Below are 25165 nucleotides of genomic sequence, written 5' to 3' on the forward strand. Positions count from 1 at the left end.
GCTTTAAACAAAGACTAGCTTGAAAAGTTGTTGTTTTTTTAAATAAGCACTGACCTTTTAGTTATTATTAGAGAAGAGACAACTGGAAGGCAGAAGAAATATTGTTTCAGCTCTAAGAGACCTCAGATCTGAGACCAACTTGTCTTTGGAAGGAAATGCTAAAATTAAGATAGATGTTGTTCTAGGTTTTGTTCTGTTTGTCTGCAAACAAAGAAAAATATTTTTAACAGAAGTGAGTAGTCCAGCTATTATGTTTTCTGTTTTATTTGTTTGGGGTTTTTTGCTCATCTAGATTTCAAGTAAGACTGCCAAAATTATAAAGATGTGGTCATAAAAGCATAGGCATTTTAGCCTGCTGTATTTCTTCAACTTTGACGTTTTACAAACATGCTGTCTTGTCTGTGTTTTCCCAGTGCGTTCTCTTCTACAAAGCTGCAAGGAGGGTGAAGAATGTGATCTCTCTGAACTGTTTCCGTTGCTTGGCCTGACAGAGTCAGTATCACTTGTGCTTTAAAGGAGCATGTAGGTGAATTTAGATGAAATGGAACTTTGATATTAAACAACTATCAACTTGTGTAAGCAGAAGGATTTGTTATGTTTTACAGCTTTTTTTTTTATTATTTTTACCTGAAGTCTTTCATCAAACCTGTTTAATGATGTGCAAGGGTTATTTGCTGCTTGTCACTAAAGAACAGAATAAGCAAGTACCTATGTTGTAGGTAGCGAATCTTTTCTGGGAGCTTTCTCCCTAGAAAAAAAATGTATTAAAGCTGCCCCACAAAAAGAGAAGAGTTGTTTAACTCATACAAAGGGAGAGAATTTCCTAATCTTTGACTGGTATGTCTCTTAAAGAGTAAAGCAGAAAAGAGCAGTGAGATACTTTCAAGTAATTGGAAACAAAGTCATGGCTTCCCAACGATATCTGTGACTTGGGTCTCTGAATTCTGGTCTCTTATTATATTGAAATGCAATATTTTGTGTGACTGTGGAAGTATGTCAAGGGGATATTTTTCCACTTCCAATGCAGAATAAAGTTCAGTATTTCTCAAATAAGCCATTTTACACGAGTCTTTTATTAGCCAGATAATCTGACAGGCAACTTTATAAAAGCTTTGGGTCTCATCAGCATTACAAAAACAAGTTACTACTGCAAAGATAGAAATAAATATTTGATGTACTCCCTTTGGGTAATTTGATACAAGTTTAATCTCTGTATTTCATTATTAATTCAAGGAAACATTTTGTTTGCTAAAGAAAACATGCTTTTTGGAATACTGCTAGTACATTTCCGCAATGAAGGGGCATTTAAGGAAAGAAGTAGAATAATGTATGTGACCGAGAGAAAAATAGTTAAAGACATGAAAAGGGGATGAATATTCAATAATGTACACATATTTTATTTACTATGCTGTAGCAAAGTTTTATTATATAAAATTATTTAACCTTTGAATTCATACATTAGATCTGAATAATTAATCATAAATTTTCACATTTACGTTTAACATTTATTGCCCCCAGTTTTTGTAGTACAATATTTATCTTGATATTGCTATACAACTTACAGCTGGGTAGATAATGAAATTGACTTGTAGTCTTTCATATTATTTTTGTATCTCAGTAAACAATTTCATTATTAGTAGAAATATTTCCCAAATTAATGAGATTTGAAAAAATGCATCTTGCTTAATTTAGCAGTGACCTAATAATGTGTCTTTAGAGTTCTTACAGCATACAACAGTATTGGCTTCTGTCAAAGCTTAGATGAGGTTACCAACTGGCAAACGGGGTAGACACATATATGCATAAGGTGTTTTGCTCAGGTTAATGGGATTACCATCCAGTCTGATGTCTTCAAGAGCCCTCCGTACATAAGTAAAATCTTTCCTTCTGCAGAAAGTGTCTTCATGCATCTCTTGAATGTTGTTGTTCTATTAAAAAAAAAAAAAAAAGAAAAAAAAAAGAAAAAAAAAGAAAAAGAAAAGAGTCAGAATAGTTGCTTGGAAGTAATTTTTTACTCTTTGAAGAAAAAATTATAAATGTATTTTCAGTACCAAGAGAGATGCCTGTTTGAACCCAAGGGACCAGATTGTGGCTACAAGTTGTCAATAGTGCCAAGAAGGGGAAAATTTCTGGGCCAGTGCAAGGATTCAAAACTGAGTAAATCAAACCATGTAGCAGCAACAGGCTTTGCAGGCAGGTCCTGGTGGAAATACAGAGCATTTTTGCTTCCGGGATCAAAATCAAGAGCCATATTAAAACAAATTGGAACCAGCATAGGCCAGCCCAAATATCATAGAATCATAATGATCAACCTGACAGCTTCTTAATTCACCTCAACCTGCAAAGGCACAAATCTGCAATTTGATCTGTGACAAATTTCTTTCCTCTATTCCCCCTCACAGTAGTTTAACTCACATGTGTATATATACAGGGAAGATTGCATGGTTTAGTTTTTATTCCTTAGGTGTAAATTCCTCTTACATACTTTACCTTCAATGAACTTTTGTTCTTTAAGTGAACAATTTTCAACAATTAATTGCTAGACTACAATAGAGTTAGAAATTGAGCCTAAAAATGTCATCTCCTAAAACAAGAGCTGTCTGAAAGTTCTTCCTTTCTCCATTCTCTTGGCAGCCAGAAACTGATGTGGAAAAAATCCAGCTCACTAGCTTTGGCCTGTGGCACATGGCACTGAAGTATTTACTGGCATGAAGAGGTGAAAAAAATATTCAGCTTGCAGGCAGAATATTTGTAGAAATTTATTTATTGAAAGATGGAAGTCAAATTATGTACAGTATACGAGGACACTTCTTTAAAACTTTTTTTGCTGTATTATGTTATAAACATCTTATGGTAATCAAAACTGGACATTAGTACAAGAGGAGAAAAAGGGAAAGAAGCAGAGGTAGAAAAGGTTAAAACAAAGAAGTTTGAAAGGTAAAATCAAATACAAAAAATAGTTATACAGAAAGATGATGGATGGGATGTTCCGATACGATAAAATGGAAAAGTTTGGCTGAATAAATCTTTGCAACTGGGAATGATATTTATTAGGAGAAAGAAACACACTGGTATAGAAACAACCAACACGTAAAGTACCTTTCTTTGGGTATCTAAAAGCATTCCTGTTGTAATATTTTTATGAGCAGTTGTGAGGGATTTCTGTCTTCGAGTGTCTGAGACTAATGTTGCTCTTGACAGCTGTGAACCTAACTTTAATCTGTACTAACAATAAATCTAGACATTTATGTTTGAAAAATATGGTATTACAAATTCAAGTAATTAATGCTTAGCTGAGCTAAATTTTACTTCTTTCAAATACTCTATTCACTAGTCAGTTGTGTGTTTCCAATAGTTTGTTTGGTTAAGTAACTACACTTTCGGATAAAGAGAAGGAAAAAAAAATATAGTTACCCTTTCCAGTTTTATTTACTGTTTGAACATGATATTTAGAGTCATTACTTTTGTAGCCTACCTGAAGATGAAGAGCTTGGAGGCTTTCAGGAAGTGGCAATGGAATGTGATCCAAGTTATTGTCAGTGATGTAAAGATGTTGCAGTTCATGCAGATCCTAAAAAATGAAGAAAAAAGATAGGGGAAAATTACAGAAGTTTTTTAAAATCTGTATCAAATAAGTTTTAAATCTATCACTGCAATAAGGACCACTGGATACTTACCACATTTTGTTTCAACATGGTATGTCTGAAAAGGCAGAAATTCAGACACTCATGAACTTCCATTTGCACAGGCTGAGAAATGTTAGAGATTAGGTGTTTGCATTAAAATAACAACAAAATAAAAAGTATAAAATTGAAGTGTCTGAAGACTTATTAATTAGAAATGTAATGTCTATGCTAAAGAAAAAATACTGCCTTACCCAGTCATTACACAGAAAGGCTTCCTATTCTGTCTGATTTCTTGCTTTTGTGTCAAGTTTATGCAATTTTGTAGAAGTGTATTGGTGCTGAAGCAGTTTATAATTGCATAAGAAATGCCTGAGCTAAAAATAAGTTGCTCATTCCATTTCAGAGAGTAGATAATTTTCATCCTTAACTTGTGGAAGAAGAAGCTTCATCTGGTAATTATAACAATAGTAAGATATAAACTTGGTATAGGTGAATAAGTGTCAGTAGCATACTCTTTCCACCCTTTTTACACACACAAGTTCTGATGGTACTGAGGTACTTCTTTAAGTGCAGTTTCCTAGTTTAATTCCTACTGACAAAACTCCGAGATATCAGGGTGAGTGTTCTTGGCAAATACAGAAGATAAGGCTGAGACTCCTTCATGGCTAAAATCAGGAGAGTGCAGAAGAAAAGAATGTTAGGCCAGAGTCTCAATTTGGGGAACTGTTTTCTGCTAATCATTCCCATTCCAAACACCTGCTAGGAGAAAATATCTGATTCAGTAACTGTTGTTGGTTGCTTCATTAAGAAGCTTTCTTCCAAAGGAGAAATTCAGAGATAGCTGGTTACAACTGCCTTCTTAGATGAAACTGAATAGTGCATATGAGCCAGGTCTAACATATGAAGCTAGCCTATATTCTATAATGACTGCAGCTTTCAAATTCAATTAATAGCAGTACATTGTTGCTTCTCCCCAGGAATATTATTGAGGAAAGAAAGTTACTCAGAGGTTCCAGTTTCCCTGCTTTTCAAGGTGCCTGGAAAGCATATGTTTTATGAATACTCTAGGAAGTGCACATGTAGATACATGGCAGCATAAGTTGGAAGCAGTGGCATCCATACTTTGCCTTTCGCTCTTGCCCACTTGTAAGGGAATAAGCAGCTTTCTGGTGTCTTGCTAGTCACGTGAGTAGTTGATTCACAGATACAAACATAGTGTGCCATTGCAGGTCTTACGTGGGTCTTGGTAACAGAGAATAAAAAGGTTTCTCATGACCAGTTGATAGTGCTCATACATCTAGTCCCATGTTTATAGATTGCCCAGCACAGTCATTGTGCTTATCATCTTAATGGCTTTGTTACAGTAGAGGGCCACTTAGGATGCTCTTGTGACCAAATCCTTTGGAGAGAAGAAAAGATTTTCCCATCAAACCCAGACTTACTTTAAATGCCTCATTACGTATTCCCTTGCGACCCAGCCTGTTCTTACTGACATCGATGAATGTTAAGGTAGATGGTAGCTCAGGGAGTTGCCTTATCCTATTGTCACGGAGCACCAGCTCCTCCAATTGGGGCAATCTTCGGAAGGCATCTTCGTGGATCTCTGATATAATGTTTGCAGTCAAATCGATCCTTTTTAAATTGTCTGGCAGAGAGATAAGATACAAAAAGCATGTAAGAAAATATTTTCTGAAATTTTTTAAAAACAAGAAGACAATTACAGTTGAAGTGTCTTGAGTCAGCTCTACTCCTGACCCACTATGTAACAGCTATATAAAAAATAATCTTTATTTGAACAGTTCTCCTAAGGAAGGGGACATCCACTTCCTTCTCATCTTATCTAGAATTGCCTATGTTATTCTTCATGTACCTTTCAGTGAAAGATTTTAAAGATAAAGTTTTAAAATTTCTTTGTGTTCTGGGTATCTTTTGAATTGTTACCTTTTGGATAAATAAAATTTTAAGGGAAATAAACATATTATGTGCCATCTTCTTACACATGGTTCTTTATTTTCTATGTTCTCCTATATGTAAAAAAATTGATATATTGACTTTTTCTAAAACACACTTAAACACTTTTTACAATCAAAAAGAGAAAATGAAACTTATTTTTGGCAAAAAGAACAATGTCTAAATATCAGTGCATTATTATGCATTTACTTTAAATGCATTATTCTGTAACTTACTTCTGTTTTCCACCTAGAATGTTTTTAATATTCTTTTTAAGATTGTTTATTTTATTCTTTTACAAGCATTATTTTTTTGCCTAAATAAGCTTCCTCTGTTCTTACTATTCATTCCCTTAGATTTTTTTATATACCAGTTGTGTTCCTTCCCAACCTTCACCTTGGTTTGAGCAAGTCAAACCCTTATAGTTTTATTTCATTAAAGGATCTTTGATTTCCTCTGAATTATTTTAGTAGCCTTTTTTTGGCACTGATTCCACACTTCTCATAATGAAATCAATAAACATTAGCTATGTAAAATTAAATCTAAAACAGAAACCAATGAATATGACTTGTTATTCAGGCTGGTGAATGTATGGCAGTCAATCTCCCTAAACAGGATAGGCTTAATACTTCCTGAAAAATCAAGTATCTTTAAGAATCTAAAGTAGGAAATGAGAAAATATAAGCTTCCTGAATCACCATTTTGGCCAGTTTTAAGCCACAAGTGGTTTGGGGTCAGCAGTTTTTATTTACTGTGCATTTTCCTAGATAATTCTGGAGTAAACTATTGAGCATACACTTTGAAGGTAAAATGTAAAGTTCCTTTCAGGCAAATAATTCCCAAATATATGGAAGTGTGTCTACCTGGCAACTTGTCTTGTTTAGGAAAAGAGTATGTTCTTATATGCCATAAGTGTTTCCTGAGATTTAGATATTTTTTTTCTACCTTTCTAAAGCTGATTACAAATAACAGAAAAAAAAGATAGATAAAGGTTATTTCTAATAATTAAAAACACTGGCAGAGAATCTGAGTTTTAAGTATTGACATTCACATTCAGAACTAACAAACCACTTTTCCATATGTGCAGTTCTGTGCATAACTTTACCATCATCAAGCATTACAAAACATTACATAAAATGAATCACACTGTCTTAGATCAGTATAAGCCAGACATCAAAGAAATTATTGCTAATTGCAACTTCCATACTTAAGTTAGCAAAGTCATTTCTGTTGATCTTCCTGATTCTGTTGTAGCGTGAATAGAAATATGTGGTTTTCTTGGGCAACGGTGGAACAGCATCAAGTTCATGATCATCACAGTAGACTGTGGTCCCCAGGCATGTACACAAAAGGCAAGTGGGAAGACCTATCAAATAATTTAAAATCAAACAGTTAATTACAAAAAAAACCAAAACCAAAACCAAAGCAACGAACCCACAAATCCAAAACAAAACAAAATAAAAGGTAAATTACAATTAAATGCTCACCAAAGTATATAGTGATAAGATTTTGTTGATGATAAAGTTCACTACGGTGCTGTTTTGAACACCACATCGTATCATTGCAACTACAAGTTACTAAATTCTGCTTAAAAACTTCTTTTCTGTATGTGCCTACTAGAAGGTCATTTAACTTACTTTCTGATACAGTGTTTCTCAGACTGTAAGAATAGTAAATTAGATGACAGCCAAAGATCAATTTGCCCTTAGCCAGCTAGTATGCACTTCCATCTAGATGAAGTGATAACAGCTGAGGACTGAAACTTGTTATTATTTCTGAAGTTTGGTTCTGTAAATAGTACTTCTAAATAATTTTAAAATAAATCAGTGTTTACCTACAGAGCTATGGAGAAGTACCTAATTTTCCACGGCATATTCTTTAACTACATGTTTTTGAATTCAGAAATTTGGCAAGACAAATTTCTTTATCAGCTTGAGTTAGAGTACCTTGAAGACTATGTGAATAAAATATTTGGTTACCACCAGAAGTTAATGAAAATCAAGTCCTTTCATCTCCATGATTAAACTGCATCAATTGTAGCTGCAGGATGATTTGCCTTATTCTGTGTCAGTTACCAACAGTTAACAGTAAATAACTGAAAGGCAGGCTACGTATGTTGTGTCATTTCAGGCAAGATTACAGAATCAGTGATCAGAGTACTCTCTTATTTCAGATCTCTAGTTGCCCATAGGAGAGTAACAAAACAGGAAAGATGAGACCCTTTTTATATGTTCCCTAGCTTCTTCCACAAGCAGTTTTAAATTAGCTACAGGGAGCAAGTCTGACACAGGGAAAAAATGAATTATCACATCTTGAACCATTCCAGCAAATCTAGGCCTAAAGGAATGTAAAGTTCAGGATTGCTGGCATTTTTTCAAAATGTTGCAACATAGTAGAGGAAAACAGTTTCCCCTTCTGTCTTATTTTTGCTCTTGGAGGAGTAGTATTTGTCACCTCTGGTTAGTGTGGACTGAAAAAGGACAGAGGTATGGGAAGAATTCAAAAAGATATCAACAAGAAAAATGAACTTGACTCGCTGTTCCTGACCCTTGCAGTCTTCTATCCAGTACCAAGCCAAGAACAGCAGCAACATCTGACAGGAAAATATGTTACAGAAAAAAAACCCAAACAACAACCCCACAATGAAAATCTGATTTGATATGTTACAATTGTGAGCCTGCCATGCATATCTTTATTTGATGCACTATTTGATTTGCATTCAGTGCTCAAAAATGTTCACATCTATAGAATTCATAATATGTAATATTTACATGAAATGTTCTGTAACTTTCTGCAGCTTTCAAAATTGTGTGGAGTTTTTTTCAGAACTCTCTCGGGAGCTTCTCATTTCTATTTTTATTTCTTTTGACATCAGCTTTTTTTTTTTTTTTTTTTTTGCCTGGTCAAGGGTCATAAGTAATGTGTATAAAAACAAGACTAGGAATGATTAATTTCTCATAACTGAACACACAATTTTGGAAGCTTGAACTCTTTTTTTTCTTTTTTATAATTTAATTTGTTTTCTTTGATACTCAGTTACAGGGTTAGGCATAGTAAAAAACAGGATTTTCCTGTTGTATGTTGATCTGTATATTGATCACAATATGACACAAAGGCCCATCACAGCAATGGATAACCAGTGAGCTTCAACTAAAAGAGATTAGAGTAGCTGCTAACAAATGCTGACTATTGGTATCATAGTGTGTTGGAGAGGGATAGGTTGTGGTTTACAATTTCAATTCCCCTGTGAGATATAGAATGTTCTTATTTCACTATAGTCACTAGCTCACTAGTCAGAAGAATATAAAATCGACTTCATTCAAAAGTAGTTTGATTTCCTTGAATTTCTTCGTTTCTAGTTTCCATGGTCAAAAACTGCTCAACATTCTAATTATATTTTGGATGAACACAATTATTAAAAAAAAAAAAAGTAACAAATACTTATAAAATAAAGGTACCTGGCAGAGATATAGAAATCTAAGTCAATAAAAAGTACTGGTAGCATTTGCCAACCATTAGCAAATTTTCTAAATGTTGTAAATATGTGTTAATAAAATACTATTTGAAAAATTCTTCATTCAGTTTTCATAGTGAAATAGTGTGGAAACATTTTAACTAGGCACCTTTTTGACTTCAGAGCATTAAAGATAGTCATGGTATACCTCTCTGCAGTGAGAGGCACAGAAATAATATACCTCTTCTTCAATAAGACAGGTAGACATTCCTAAGCAAAAAAAGAGGGCTCACTGAAACTCAGAGCTACACAGGCAAAACTAATTTCTCTTTCCTACAAACCGTCTTGAGTTTGGGGCCCAAGAACCCCCGACCCCTGTGCTGAAGACCCATCAATTAGTTTTGGTGTTGATGCTTCCTCCTCAGGTTCTTCTGTCAATCGTGCAGAAGAATAACTCTCTTGAATTACAGAAGGTAGTGCTGTCCCAATCTCTGTCTAGGAAAAATTCAGAGGGAACAGGAAATGTTACTGTTTGCTTCCACTGGCAGCTGCTTCTCTTCCAGTTATTCATATTCTCCCACTAGATGTCATATATGTTCTGATGTTTAGTGCCTGAGCTGCTTTTTATCTGGCACCTATAATGATGTGTAAACAATTCATGAAACTCTGACTTACTTATTCACTTTTTATCTCAGTGTTTTAGATGTTTTGTTGTATGTGCGTATGCATGTACACTGCCTCTACACCATTAGCAAGAATATGTACTAAAAAAATGCTTTTTCCACCTTTATTTCAAGTTAAATTAAATTTGTGATTTAAAAAAAATAGATATATTCTGTGTGACCAATGAAAATTTGCTGTGAAGCATCAAAGAGATGCAAGTCATTTGACCATAAAATTGTAAGTTATATCAGCATAAATCCAAACCAAATGCAGTTGTGCAGGGTCTGTTTTAAGAACACTAGTATTTTTAAAAGTCTTATTATCTAAGAATTCTGCAGTCTAAGTTCACATACTACTTGTGAATATGTTGGCAGAGGTTTTGTAGGTTTTTTTTAGAATATTTGAAAAACAGAAGGGTTGGTTTAGATTCATTCATCCATGGATGCATTAAGTATTATGAAAACTTAAGTATATAAATAAAAAAAAATATTAGTTAAAATCCTGATTTAGAAAAATCCTACTAATTTGGTGGATCCTTTTGTGGAAGTAGAAACCTTATTTTTTCTTCTCCACTCAATATAATTAGTCAAACCAGTGAAATTTACTGAGTTATATATTCTGTTGATTTGGCTATATGACAACTTCAGGATGAAAAATAGAGATGTAACAATTTTCTTGCATCATATAACCGTTCATAAAAAGAGCCGTGCAGACTTGCCAGACTTGTTGCAATGGGGCCTGCATTTGCAAAGAAACAGTGGTTTACTGTAATCACCTGGACTGTGAGAATCCACTGTAGTTGTCTGACCTTCGCAAGTTATATTGCAAATAGATCTTGATTTCCACATGTGTAATAATATTGTTTACCCATCCCAGTACATCCTTTACAGCCTTCTACCAAAACACTACCATAAAACTATTGAATCCTGAGTTTCTCATCTGATTGAACATATGTTCTGAGATCAGCCTCCATCTACTGATGGCTTTGCTATCTTCATGGAGAACCAGTTGTTGAAATCAATCACACTAGTGCTCATAAATTCTAGACAAGTAAAACTAGATTGCATCCAGACTGGACAAGTGGTTGGGATTTTTAAATTAGGCTTTTTATGTACACCATATGAGTTAAAGGAACTAACACACCTGAGATCTAGATCCCAAGCATGATCAAAGAGTTTGCTGTATCTGATCTCTGAAACTTTTAGCTTAACTATATAATGTTCAGCAAATAGAATATTTTTTGTCTTATTATTTATGGATATGAAAGATTTTAATTTTGTGAAATACCTATATCAATTTGTATTTGTGTGTATGTATATATATATATAAATATAAAGTACAATTATTGAAGAAAATGTTCTCATGTCAAAATAGCAGTATTAAACAGTATGATCCTGGACTGCCTGTGAACATCTAAATACTCATCTAAAAACCAATTTTTGCACAGAAATAATTTGAATTAATATATACAGTAGCCATAGGTTCAAATATTTTGCATCAATTAGTTTAACTTAAGACAGAGAATATGAAAACAATGAAAAACCAGGAAGCAGTCTGAACCTCACAGACTCAGATTTTGACTGAGCACACTTCAGCTTCTCTGTATATTATTTAGTTGTATTCCAATAAGCCATATGTACTATTACTACATAGAGTTTAGGGATAAAAATGCCCTGATACAGTTGCTAGCACCATAACTTTGCAAAATGTGTGTTGATCAAGTGCGCAAAATGAACTTCAGCTGAACTATGACTGACTAACCTGTTGGTGTATGTAAGAGTAAAAATGTACCTTGTTGCTTTGTGCAGACAAATACACAATGTTCCCATCTGCAGCACTGACAGTAAGATAGCTTAACCAGGAAAGGACTTGGGGACAAATCAAAAGAAGACTTTGGGAACAAAGGAAATGGGACAGATGTTCTCCGAAGGGAGAAAGCCTAGAGGGAGAGATGAATTCCAGACTTTTATTGACCCAAGGTAGTAATGCACTAAAGTGCTTGCACATGATGTCTCCTTCTTCACCAGTTTTGTGGAAATCAAATAGGAGGCCCTGTCCTGATCTTTAGACCAAAATCTGAAGATTTTGAGACCTATCAACAGCTTTGTCTGCATCTTTTGTGGCAGTTCTACCGAATAATATTCTGGAGAAAAGTGTTTTAAAGATAGAGTTTGTAAGTAGGGTTCAGACCTAAAATAACGTTCCTTTCACTTGTCATTGGATTTAGGTCATCTGTACTGACTGCCAAGTCTCTGAATATTTGGGGACATACTTCATGGAACTTACTAGCTTGGGATTTGTGATTTGCATTACAGGTGTTCTTAGTTGATTAATCACTGTAGCTGTTGGGTCCCACAGCAGAGGTAGTGACTTCCATTCATTTTGTTTCTATCCTGTTGTTGCTTTCTTATTACAAGATGTTACCTAGTTTTGGAGATGCACAGTTGAAATCCTCCCAATAGTTTCCTTGCCAATGTGTTAAATCTGTGTTCTAGAGAAACTGTTCCAGGCAGAGTTATCTATTCAGTCGCCTGCACCAGTTCTTACTGTCATAAAAAATACCAGTTATTACAGTGATGTTGCCATTTTTTTTCTACTAACAGAGTAGGAGTTCACTGATACATGCATATTACTTACCAGGCCCAGAGCATGAGCAGTATCTTCTTGTTTTACATAGCTTGGACTTGAATCAGTAACCTGAAGGTAAAGGTCTGTTTCCCATTATTGGTCATATGATCCATGCAGCTTTCTATCTTTTACATATTTGATAAATCACGCAAGATTGTAACAAGACAAAGATGTTTCTTGGACTATATACTGTACAGAATGATCCTTCATCTTCCAGATGTTCATTTATTTTTTGGCATCATGCACTTTACTAAAAAATTGAAACAGAAATTATTCTATGTAACTTATTGGTAATATTCTCTGTAGGGGGAAGCGACTCCTTTCCTTTGTGACCCTAAATAATACTTTTTACAAAAAAAACCACAACACAAAGCAGGAAGAATAGTGTAAAGTAATAAAATAGAGCATGTCTTTCTTTGCTAATAGTGCCAAGTCTTCAAATAATAATCAGCCTTCCAAGTCAGATTTAATACATGGCATAGGAAAACACTGAAAGAAAATCGCAACTATGCTGCTCGATAGTTATTCTGCTCTGTCTTTGGAGTCAATCAAGAGGTATAGAGAATGCCAGTGCAGAATATTAGCCACAGAGCATGCTATGAGCAGCGTAATACCTTTCTTAAGACTGCATGGAGTGTCTTTTTTTCCTCCCTCCTGTATTTATCCAACGTGACTACATTAACAAATGAAACTGTTTAATGTGAATGGCCAATTTGTAAGCATTTTCAGACCATGAAGTTCCAAAAGTCAAGAGCACAAAATCTGAACAAATTGCTGTTCCCCAGGGCTCAGAGTTGGAGCCAGTTGTTTTTAATATCTTATCAATAATCTGGATGAGGGGATTGAGTGCATGCTCAGCAAATTTGCAGATGATACTAAGTAGGGAGGGAGTGTTGATCTGCCTGAGGGTAGACAGGCTCTATTGCAGGACCTGGACAGGCTGGATGTATGGGCCAAGCCATTTGTATGAGATTTAACACGGCAACATATTGGGTCCCACACTTGGGTCACAACAACCGTATGCAATGCTACAGGCTTGGGGAGGAATGGCTGGAAAGTTGCCCAGAGGAAAAGGAGCTGGGGATGTTCATTGACAGCTGGCTGAACATGAGCCAGTAGTGTGCCCATGTGGTCAAGGCAGCCAACAGTATCCTGGCTTGTATCAGAAATAGTGTGGCCAGCAGGAAAAGTGAAGTGATTGTGCCCCTGCACTTGGCACTGGTGAGGTTACACGTCAAGTACTGTGTGCAGTTCTGGGCCCCCCAGCACAAGAAAGACCTTGAGGTGCTGGAGTGAGTCCAGAGAAGGGCAACAAGGCTGGTGAAGGGTCTGGAAGTGCAAGTCATATGTGGAGCAGCTGAGGGAACTAGGTTGTTTAGGCTGGGAAAAAGGAGGTTGAGAGGAGACCTTCTCACGCTCTACAGCTGCCTGAAAGGAGGTTGGTCTCTTCTCCTAAGTAACAAGTGTTAGGACAAGAGGTTACAGATTAGGAAAAAAAACAAACAAAAAACAAACACAAACAAAACAAACAACAAAAAAACCTGAAAGGGTAATTAAACACTGAAATAGGCTGCCCAGGGAGGTGGTTGAGTCTCCAACCCTGGAAGTGTTTCAGAGACGTATAGATGTGATGCTTGGGAATATATGTTCAAGCATTTACTTGGTACAGTTAGGTTAGTGGTTGGTAGAGTTAGGTTATGGTTGGACTTGATGATCTTAAAGGTCTTTTCCAACCAGAACGATTCTGTCTGATTCTGTGATTCTGTGACATAAATGAACAATTAAATACAATTGGTAAAAATCAACTTGTAACTTCAGACATCCATAGGTTAGGCATCTAGTCTGTACTAGGATCCTTTCACATTCAGCAAAGAACGAAACAAAATTTCTGAAAAGCAGCTCCAGCCACTGACCACAGAGACTGCTTTTGGGCTGGGCTTTTTAGGTAACTATCCCTCACCATTGGTTGGAAAGGCAGCAAGACAAGTAAAAAGGTTTTTAAGATTAGAAATCTCTCAGTGAAAAAAGTAAGTTGAAAGAGTATCTGTGGGTTAGGGGTCAGTAGGAGTGAAACAGAATATAAATGTAGATGAGTAACCTATATGAGGATTATGGACCCACATAATCTATCTAAAGTAATAAAATACAGAAAATAAGTAGATTTTGGGCTAAACAGCAAAACTGGAAGCCACCAGTTGCCACATTTTAATTTTGAGGTCGTTTAATTCCTGTGGTAGATGTTTTATTTATTGTTTTATGTCTACATCTTTTAGGATCAAAGTTCGTATATTACATGCAATAAGTTTAAATCTACAGAAGTATCTGAAGTGTGTCCTTTTTCAGTGCTTCTTTTCTTTCAAAAAGTATACTAAAAAACCCCAAACAAGGACAACAGAAGTCCAGAACTTAAAAAGAGACATTATAAACTTGAAGGGACAGTTGTACCACACACTGACCCATCAAAAGGAACTAGTTCCCCCACAACTGTTCTGAAACTGCTGAAGGCTTACAAGAAAATATCTAATTATGGTAGAGGTTTTGGCTTGTTTTCCTTTCCAAAAGTGTCTCATACTTGTTTCTTCTTAAATTTTGCACTTAAGGTCTTCTTTTCTCCTATTGTTCTATCTTAAAAATAAGTAGATCTGGGAGCCATTGCATGTTAATGCAATAGCTACGTAGATTGCAAACTCTGCAGCTCAGATAAATGAGCTATATAAATAAGTTGTGTGGAGTAATTAGTGAAATAAATTTCAGTGAGATCCTGGAGAATGAGAAGGTGATATCTGTTTACAAAATTTCTAAGTACATTGATTTTTCCTGTTCACACTCATTCTCTCAGACTCTAATCACTTTCATGTTTACATCCACATACAGAAATGTGTATGCCCAAGTAGTCTGGCCAGGATCACCTATGTTCAGCACAGAAGAAAAAGGATAGAAGTTACTGAGTCCTTTTAGTGACTCTGGGCTTTTTGACAAGCATTGAAAACTAACTTTTGGACAGGATCTATGTCCTTCAAGATCCACTGGCTGTTACAGGGCAGTCTCTTTTCTCAGAGACTTGGATATTTCAGCACCCATGAATATTACACAAAGTTACTGCCTGTTGCCTCCTTTTCCTCCTTGGGAATATGATTTCATAATGGCTCAGATACTCTTGTCATTCGGGTGATCTCCAGCTTTGTCTGGCTGTGTATTTCTACTCTGTGGCTTGGATCAACTGGGACTCTTGTGGAAATCTTAATTAAATAGCTGGGACTAGTTTTCAGTCCTTTTGTGCTTTATAATAGTGCAAAGAGCCCTGTTCTGATTTCTAGAAGTGGCATATATCTCTTTGAAATTTTGTGTCTTGTAAAACTTCAGCAGTCTTTCAAAGAAAAGCATCTGCTTTAGGCTAATTTCAATATTACATAGCCCTCAAAGCAGATTATCAGATATAAAATCTGTTTTCAAAGACAGTGCTGGAATAAGACTTTGACTTAAGAGCTGCCTCAGTTGGTTTTCAGAGCTCACTGTAAATGAGGGTTCAGGTTTTCCAGCGTATTTCTTCATGCAGTCCAGGCAGACCAGGCACTGCTGGAGCTGAACAAGCTTTTGCCCAGTTCACCAGCCTTGGGTTTTTTTTTTCTAAATGCACTGTTATTGCTTTGAATCCAAACTACAACCAAACAGTCTTAGAAACACTAAGAAAAAGGATTAGATTAGCTCCACTAACTTCAGCCATTGAATTTAAATGTCCTATTTAGTAGCTTGGCCTGCTTACACTCCTGATGCAAACAGTGGAGGAATAACCGCTTCCTGAGGGTGGTTCATCACACATATGCAGTGAATCAACTTTCTGAAGTTCCTGTCCATCTTTCTGTGGCTGTAAAGTAGACCACATTGAGACAACCATACTTTTTACTAGACATGTGGTGTCCGGTCTGTTCTTCCTCTTATTTCTGCGACTTACAGTGCAAAGACATTTCATCCAATTTGATTCAATCCAGTACATGCATGTAGCCTGCAGTGATACATAGTGCTCACAAGCTGGTACATCTCCAGAACTAGAGAATTTTCTAATAGTTTAGGTTTGTCTTCACAGTGTGGGCTGTTATGCTATGTATGAAATGTCCTATCAGTGTAAGATCAGTTAACATTAGTGAAAGGTCCAGGTGCAAGGAAGAAAGTGCTGAGGACAGGGATATGGGTGTGATGCATTTCCTCCCCCTGAGAGAGACATTCTGCATCATAACAATAGGCATTGCTACAAAACTCTAAAAATAAGGAACTCCTATATAAAAAATAAGGAATTATAATAAGAAAATAATTTTTTTTCTGCACATTAATTGGTTGTACTTCCTAATTTTTCTTGAACATGTGGTCTGAACTCTATATCCAGCTGCAGCTATTTTATTCACACCTATTATTTCCCCTTCTAGTAATAAGACCTAAGTCAGAAGTGAAAGTTTAAAAGCAGAAATTGGAAGCTTGTGCAAGCCTAGATCTGTAAAGAAAGCCAGAGTCAATACAACTCTGGAGAAATAACATTAAAAGTAAATATTCAATCCCAGATTTCCATGATGTCACAAGAGGCTTGTGCTGCTATGAAATGCATGCAATTACTGCAGTACCTTTCTTTAAAAAAACCACCACAACAACCAACCAACCAAACCAATCAAACAAAAAAAAAAACCCAACAAACCCAATATGCTAATACTGGTGTACCAAGTCTTTAAGCACCTAACAAGATGCTAGTTTGCACTGAAGAACCTAGGGAAAAAAATCAGTCAAGATTTATTTGGCTATTTCAGGTGTCTGATACATACTGTGCAGCTAAGGACAAAGAACTTACTGAGCTATCTGTCTCACACTTGAGGCTATTTTTGTATGGAACGATGCATTCCTACACTTAAGTAATTGAGAGAACATATCTGCTAATCTTGCACACTTGTTCTACTCCATTTAAGATGAAAACAAAGGTGTTGGTTCTCCATTAATCCAAGAAGCAAAATATTTGAGAAATAAGATGTTAGCTGGAGGAGACTGGCACCCCAAAAACCTGTGTTCCAGAAGACATCCTAAGCACCAAATGGAAGCCAGAGGCAAGTTTGGACGAGATGTTGAAACAAAGCCAGAAAGCATTCAAAGAGGCAAAACTCATGGCAGAAGGATAACAAGCCAAAGGAAACATGATTATTTAGACTAATGTGAAAAGAACTGAGACATGGGACCTTTTCAAAGGATTATTAATGTCCAAGTATTAAAAAATCATTACACAGGAACAAAGATAAGAATTATTCAGAGCAGAACCACAACACTCCCCTCTGTGAGCTGTGTATAAAACCACGTTCTGGATTCTGTTTGATTTGCTCTAAAATTATTCTTGCCTTAAGTTCTTTTTAAATGGGATAGAAATGTGCATGTTATTTAGCATAACAATGTTCAGAAAAAATACATAGCCATGGGTACAATTTGTAAATTTGTGTTAATTTTCTAAAATATCTGTATGCTTGTTTCATACCCCATGTCAGTAGCTATTATGCACATTACTTCTTTCTGGAAGAAGCTACAAAATTAGAAGTCTGGGAAAAAAAAATCAATAATTGACAAAGGAAATTAAGGTAGCAAACCTCTATCACAGGAGTTTCAAACATTGTGATAGTTTAAGCAACAAGCATAAGGAATCAGTTATGAAGATCCAAGTGAATGTAAGTGCTTTAGTCACTGGAAAAGTAGAGAATTTCTTTTTAGGGATAAATCTTCAAATGGTAAATTGAATGCTCTTATGCTCTTATCAAATAGTTATCTGACTTCTACATTACTTGTACCAATTGTTAAGTTTAAAAAATTCAGTATAACATGTTCAGATAAGTTATTGCATATCCACCTTGAAGACTTATTTAATCAGATTCCTGCCACAAAGATAGGAACAGCAGTGGAAGCCCCACTCAAATCTGCAGAATGGCAAGAGAAAATTCTTGCACAAGTAAGATCCACCTTCATATGCATTATGGCAACAGCAGAGATGCTTTGTGTGTGCTCACACATGCACATAAGTGAACGCATGTGTATGACTTAAGTCACCTGAATATCCTGTAGTCATTTTGATTAAAAATCAACAAGCTCATGCAGGCTCAAGTAGTAGACATTCAGAGTTCTTGTTTCTGATTATTTTGTGGATCCTCCTTTCCAGCTTACCTCTTATGTGGATGCAGACCGAGACCAACCTGTATTCAACACTCTTGTTTTGCTGCTGATTCAGTGGTAGGATATTTTCCTTGCTTCTTGGTCTCACTGATAGTCTATTTTATTGATTAAAATATTTTTCTGATGCCTCTATATTTTCACTTCTCATTTTTCTAACATACCTTTTCATACCTGAAGGAAAATGGACTGATTATGTTTAACAGAAACCGCAATCAAAAGTTTACAATATGATTTTATTAGCCATTAGTAGCTGATGTGCATAGGAATCTCTCTCCACGATTTGTTTTTCTCACCCACTGTCCAAACACAGTTTTAATTTCAAAGAGGGAAAAATTCTGAGCCTTCTGTTTTACCAGTGAGAAACTTGCACAAGAATGCATTTGACAGTATGGATTGATTGTATCCAATTTAAAAAAGGAAATCTGTCTTTGTAAATGTTTGCAGAGCAGTTGTGACAATGAAGACCTAGTGTTGGCTGGTGCCTCTGGATCCTATTGTGATATAAATATTCAGTGAAAATACTGCTGTACTTTGTCACTAGAACAGCATTGATAACACACCAACGTTTTGGCTACTGCTGAGCATTTGTGACTCAACATCAAGACTGTCTCTCCGGCCCTCCTGCCTCCCCAAGGCTGTTAGGCTGAGGGTGGGCAGGAGGTTGGAGGGGACATAGTTAGGACAACTGACCCAAGGAATATTCCATACCACATGGCCTCATGCTCAGCAATAAAACCTAAGAGAAAGGAGGTGGGGGGGTGGGTTTTGTTTTTTCTTCATTAAACTGTCTTTATCTTGACTCACAAGTTTTAATCTTACTCTAATCTTAATCTCCTGTCCCTCTGAGAAGGGGGAGTGAAAAGACATCTTGATGCACACCTGGCAGCCAGCCAAGTCCAAGCTGCCACAATAAATATCCTAAGAGAATGATTCACACTTTTCTTGGAGAATGGTTTTGGGATGCAATGCCTAATTTTAGCCTGAAACAATAAGTGGAAGGAATCCCTCCCTAATTACCTCGACAGCTTTCTTCACTTGGGTGGTGACACATTGAATGAGTGATTACAGTACCCAATAGGTACTGGAAAGTATGTTCTTCTGGAAAGGACATACTGACATAGGCACTTCTGTTTAATTCCTTAAGATGCACAGGTGCCTAATTCCCACTGAAATAATCAGGAGCAACACACAGAATGCATCTGAAGTCCTAGAACCAGTCACCTGGACCTGCTGAAATGGAAGAACAATCTTGGAAAAGTTTGCATTTCTCCAATGAGTCTAAAACTGTGTTAAACAGGATGATATATATTTGCACATAACTGAATTTTAAAATCATATACTGAAGACAGCAACAACAGAAAATGCTATTTTATTTTTTCTCCACTATTTCAGAAGGCTAAAGACATGATTCAGAGTTCTCTAAAAGGAAGCACAGGCCCTAAATCAGGTCCTAAAGAGTCCTAAAGAGATCCAGGCTGGATCTAATGAAAACCTGCTCTTTGTCTGCGTCTCTGTGGTATTGCTTGCTCATCATTTAAGATATTAATAATAAAAACTAACCTGTGACCTTGCTTAAATACTGGGTTTTACACATAGAGGTATTTGTGTAGTTCACATCTTTATAATACCAAGATTCTAGGGAGAAAAGTAATAAAAACAATAAAGAATTCACACACATATATATATGTATATATATAATTTTAAACTGAACATCGATAATATTCAGTATCTAAAAGATAACTTGCAAGACTGACATATGTGTCTATAAAAGCTGCTAGGTTTCTACAGCACTAACCACTCTGAGCTCTCCTGGGTTTAGAGAAATAATTAATGCTTGGGTTTCTTTTGGGCAGTACATAGTAAGAGGATTGAAAGAAAAAAAAAGGTCTTGGCTAAACATCTAGGAAAAAAAGGCTCTCACAGGGAGGTCCATCCATATTCAAAGTAACATTCCTTCCAACAGCTATAATAGATGACCTTCACTTCATGAATTTTAAGAAGGTTGTCTGAAGAGCTCAGTAATGGGAGAAAATCCTGCTCTGGAAAGTAAGTTCATGAGGCAGAATGAAAAGACTTTTTGGACTCTGCATATTCCTTACTTACCTGAAGAAAGCAACCTGTGGTAAGACCTGTTGTATCTTTTCTTGTTGTCCTGAATTTCTTTCCAGTTGGAAAAGAACCACAGAAGCCTTACCTTGTCTTTATCCTTCACTCAGAAAATTGGAAAGGGGCAACCCTAGGCTTCAGTGTTGTATGATCTCAGAGAGAGACCATAGCACAAGAGTTCCACCTACCACTCAATGCATTGCTAAGAAATCTACAGTTTGAATGAGAAAATCTCAGTCGTGAGGCACATGAAAGTAGCCTTTCCCACAGACTTGTTGGAACATTCCAGAGGAAGACCATAATGATCAGAGAGCCAGAGCATCTCTTCTGTGAAGACAGGCTGAGAGAGTTGGGGTTGTTCAGCCTGGAGAAGAGAAGGCTCTGGGGACACCACATAGTGGCCTTCCAGGACCTGAAGGGGCTACAGGAAAGCTGGGGAGACACTTTTTACAAGGGCTTGTAACGAAAGTACAAGAGATAATGGATCAAAAATAACGAGGAGAGATTTAGGTTAGACATTAGGAAGAAATTTGGGACAGGCTGTCCAGGGAAGTTACGTCTACCCCCTCCCTGGAAGTGCTCAAGGTCAGGTTGCATGGGGCTTTGAGCAACTTGGTCTGGTAGGAGGTGTCCCTGACCATGAATGGAAATAGGTGATCTCTATGGTCCTTTCCAAGCAAAACCATTCTATGATTTATGATTTTTGGGAAGGAAAATTGTTTCTGTAGGACTGATAAAGGCTTCATTTTTAAGAACAAAGGGCAGGAGCTGAGACTTACTAGTCAATGTGAAATAAAAAGAGCAAAGTATCCAACAACTCAAAGTGGGGGTGTGTTCATGAGGGAAGAAAGCTCAGGCGATGTATATGTAAAGAGCCTTGATTCTGCATGGTTCAGGAAGTCAGGCTAATGGCAAAGTAATTTCTTTAGAGCAAGATTACTCTCAGTCCTTCTTAATTTGTTGTTTGTTTTTTTTTCCTCTGAGCTGCAAGGTTCTGAACTTTTTGAACATATTCTAAGATGATTTTTGCCTCTTCAGTTCTCCATTTTTTGGGATACATTTATTCTAAAATTGTCTGTGTCATTTGATTTTAAATCTGCTATCCAATTTTGATCTCACTTTGATGAAAGACTTGTTCCTGTCCCTCCTGCTGCAATCATGAATCACTCAAAGGAATATATTTTCATGAATTATGAACTGTTATATGAAAAAGTATTAAAATATTATGTGTAAAGTGAAAAAAATAAAAGTATTACTATTTAAATGTTAAATTTTTCATTCAACTTCTACTGCGCTCAGTTCTGAGTTGTATAGTGCATATATCAGCTTCAGGGAAGTTGTGCCCATGTCTAAGAAGCAGAGTGACATTAAAATTAATGTAGCCTTTTAGTAATATAAAGAAATACAGGAGCAGAAGAAGGCTTTTAAGTCAATAGATTGAGTCCCTTGCTTGTACAGGTAATACATTTTATGTACTTTCAGCACTTTTTCTTCAGCAATCTTTCTTACTTTCCTGTTTTTTTTAAATTCGTTTCCCTTTTTACTTTTACTTCCTGCTGCTGACTTTCCTAACAGAAACTGAAATCACTAGCACTTATAACCTGAAATACTTGTATTTAGCATAGCTTTTACTATGAGAAATAAACTCAGGAGTCAACATTTTACAAGTTCATTTAATGGGGAATGTTGGATGTTCTATCTCAGCTGTCTCCATGCCTCATTCAGACAAATAAATCACAAGGACAATCTCCAACAGAATTTGTGACAATGCAAGAAGACCTGAGGGAGGCATGGTAGCTTTCACCTGCTCTCAAAGATCACCACCAAAAGCAAATTCTCAGGAAATGTTTTGACCACATTTGCAGATTAGGGAAAATGTGGATTAAATGCAGATTGTTATTAGCACAGGAAACAGTTGATCAACCAAAGGCAACAGCAAACATTTGAGTAGATTTGTCTGCTGAATATTTTCACAACAAACAAAAAGTGATCAGCAGACACTGCATTTATGCACTTTGGAAAGATAAAATAAATGAAGTTTTGATTACCTCTAATTGAGCAGACTGCTCATTTTCATCATAGACAAATGGGTGAGGCAGTTCACCAAGTGGTATGTCATAGAACTCAGAATCATATATTATGGTATCAGTGATAGGTGCAGCTCCAACAGACTTGAAAATCAAAAATCCCAGAAAAATATTTACAAAGGTCTGCATTCTGATTTCTTTTCTAAAAGAGAAGAAGTGGATTAAATATGAGCAATATGGTAAAAACAAATTATTTCTGAAATTTTAATCTCACAAATACAATATGTGAATGTATGCAATAATGAATCGGATGGATAACTCCTATTTATTCATCACGATTCAATGGTTTATTCTTTTCCCCTTCATGAAGAGTCTCTGGATCTGAGAATTTCTGCAGACTGCTTTGGCCATAACAACATTAAGATAATCTAGTAAAGACCTATTGAGTCTAACTGACCTCAATGAGAAAGTACCTGAAAAGGTGAAAGGAAGATACATGTTCATCTTTTTCCCTTCATCTACCTTCACCTATTTGCACAGCACTATTAGAAAAGAACTTTTGAGAAACTAGCCAAAAGCTAAATTATTATATTAATTGTTTCTATCACAATAAATCATCTTTTGAAATGTACAATATAATTTTGTCTTTCTCTGCCACTATTCAAAAAAATAAATTAGATAACTAGGACCTCTTTCTTATTGTCTTTGGATAAACATAGTCAAAATGTTTTTCACCCAGCAATTGTTTTGCCAGAACGTAATTTTAATTGATTGAATGGTGTGGCATATTTATACCATCTTCTACAAAGGTCTGGGGAACAAAATAAAAAATAGTTTGTGTCCTCTATAGCTCTGTAAGTGACAGTGTTCTTGCATTGCTTCATTATTCATTCGACAGCATTTTTGAATTAGTGAGAAATGGTAGCATAGTGCAGTCACCTGTTCTCTTTGGAGAATAGAATTGTAACACTGAATTATCACCCACTTTAAAATTCCATATTTTAGAAAAACAGTAGGAAATTTATGATAGGCTTGAATATTAGTGTTTATGCATTCCCTATTCTTCGTAAGTGATGTATTCATTATTATCATATAAGATGCCTGACACAAGGCTTTATTCAGCACTCGTTAGTTACACCTTGATTTAGCTACAGCTCCCACTAATTTAACCAAAAGTACAGACAGTGATAATGAGCAGTGCATAAGTCTATTAAGTTGTACTCATGCTGTGATTCCACAATACACGTACTGATGTATTTAATTTTTAAACTGTAGCTACTTAAAATAGATTAAGTATAAGAAATGCATGAGATATTTTTTTGAATGTGTGTGCCGAGCAACAAGCTGAATTTTAGCTTCATGAAAAGAGCTCTTTATGAAGCTGGTTTAGGCATGAGGATATGAAATTCCTCTGGGGATGGTCAGCAACACAAGGCATTCATTTTCCTTCGTTTGCTCTATTCAAAAAGACTTTTCAGCCACTGCTGGGAGAAGCTTGAATCATTTGGGCTTGTCTTTGAGAAGACTTAGTTGAATTGCACCTTTCAGTATTAGCCTCCAATATTACTAAATGTATTCTGCTCTGTTACCAGAAAATGAAATGAAATTAAATAAAAACACAACCTATTTTTTATAAACTTAAGTTTTTTTCTGCTTTTATAATTTCTACTTCTTATTTTTGGCAGAACTGTTTTTGGACTTAGTTTCTTTTGCATATAATTCATCCCAAATTATTCAGCTATATTAACCCAAAATGCAGTATTATGTCTGGTGTCATTTTTCCTCTTAATAAACAGTTCATAAATTAAAAAAATGCTCATTATGAAAAATTGTTTTCATTTCACATTGCCTAGAAATAAACTTTTTTTAAAGGTATAGGGCTTGTTAACTATTTGATTTTGCATATATACATAGATCAAACCAGCAAATATAATTTCTGTGAAAAAAAAATAAATTACCAGTGACTATAGTATTTGCACTAACTTGCAGAGTTTGCATGTCTCTGTACTTCCCTTAAGTGCAATATATTGGAATGCACTGTAATGATATTGGCATCTGCAGTAGCTGTAAGATCAAATATTTTGATGAAGATTATGTACTCCTCTCACAGGAAGGAACTGAGACATATTCAGGGAAAAATAAATAGTATCCTCAATCTGCAGCCTTTTAATCAGTATTATGCACAACAAAATAAAATAAAGACTATAAAAATATTTCCAATTACAAAAATCCAATTTCTAAGAGAGAAGTACCAAAACTTACCTTCAGCTTCCAGTCTCTCAAATAGCATGAAGTTACTTAGAATGCAGAGCCAGTGGTATTAGACCCCAACCAATGGCAGTGGCATTCTGGGGCTGTGGGAGGTGGTACAGCTTGTACCATCAACTGAAGACCTCAGCCTAGGAAGTTTCTCAGACTTCAAACACCTTTAGATTTGAATTTGCTGAATAGAATTTTAGCAAGGTCAAACAAAGGTTTATTGTAAGCAAATGGCATTAATTTCACGTCACAGCTTTTTACTC

At 35.8% G+C, this 25165-nt stretch overlaps 1 protein-coding gene across 1 annotated transcript; it reads right to left on the minus strand.

Moving 5' to 3' along the window:
- Positions 1-1735: 1735 nt before the first annotated feature.
- On the minus strand, positions 1736-24952 carry EPYC (epiphycan). Its single transcript, XM_010008013.1, has 7 exons — positions 24902-24952; positions 22665-22845; positions 9372-9525; positions 6784-6942; positions 5069-5271; positions 3476-3571; positions 1736-1928 (listed from the first exon to the last, which is right to left on the minus strand). Exons 1-7 carry the CDS (start codon positions 24931-24933, stop codon positions 1758-1760), a joined length of 996 nt encoding a protein of 331 aa, XP_010006315.1. The 5' UTR covers positions 24934-24952; the 3' UTR covers positions 1736-1757.
- Between the last annotated feature and the right edge of the window lie 213 nt (positions 24953-25165).

Source organism: Chaetura pelagica, unplaced genomic scaffold, assembly GCF_000747805.2.
Source record: "Chaetura pelagica isolate M959 unplaced genomic scaffold, ChaPel_1.0 scaffold50, whole genome shotgun sequence".
Taxonomy (NCBI): Eukaryota; Metazoa; Chordata; class Aves; order Apodiformes; family Apodidae; genus Chaetura; species Chaetura pelagica.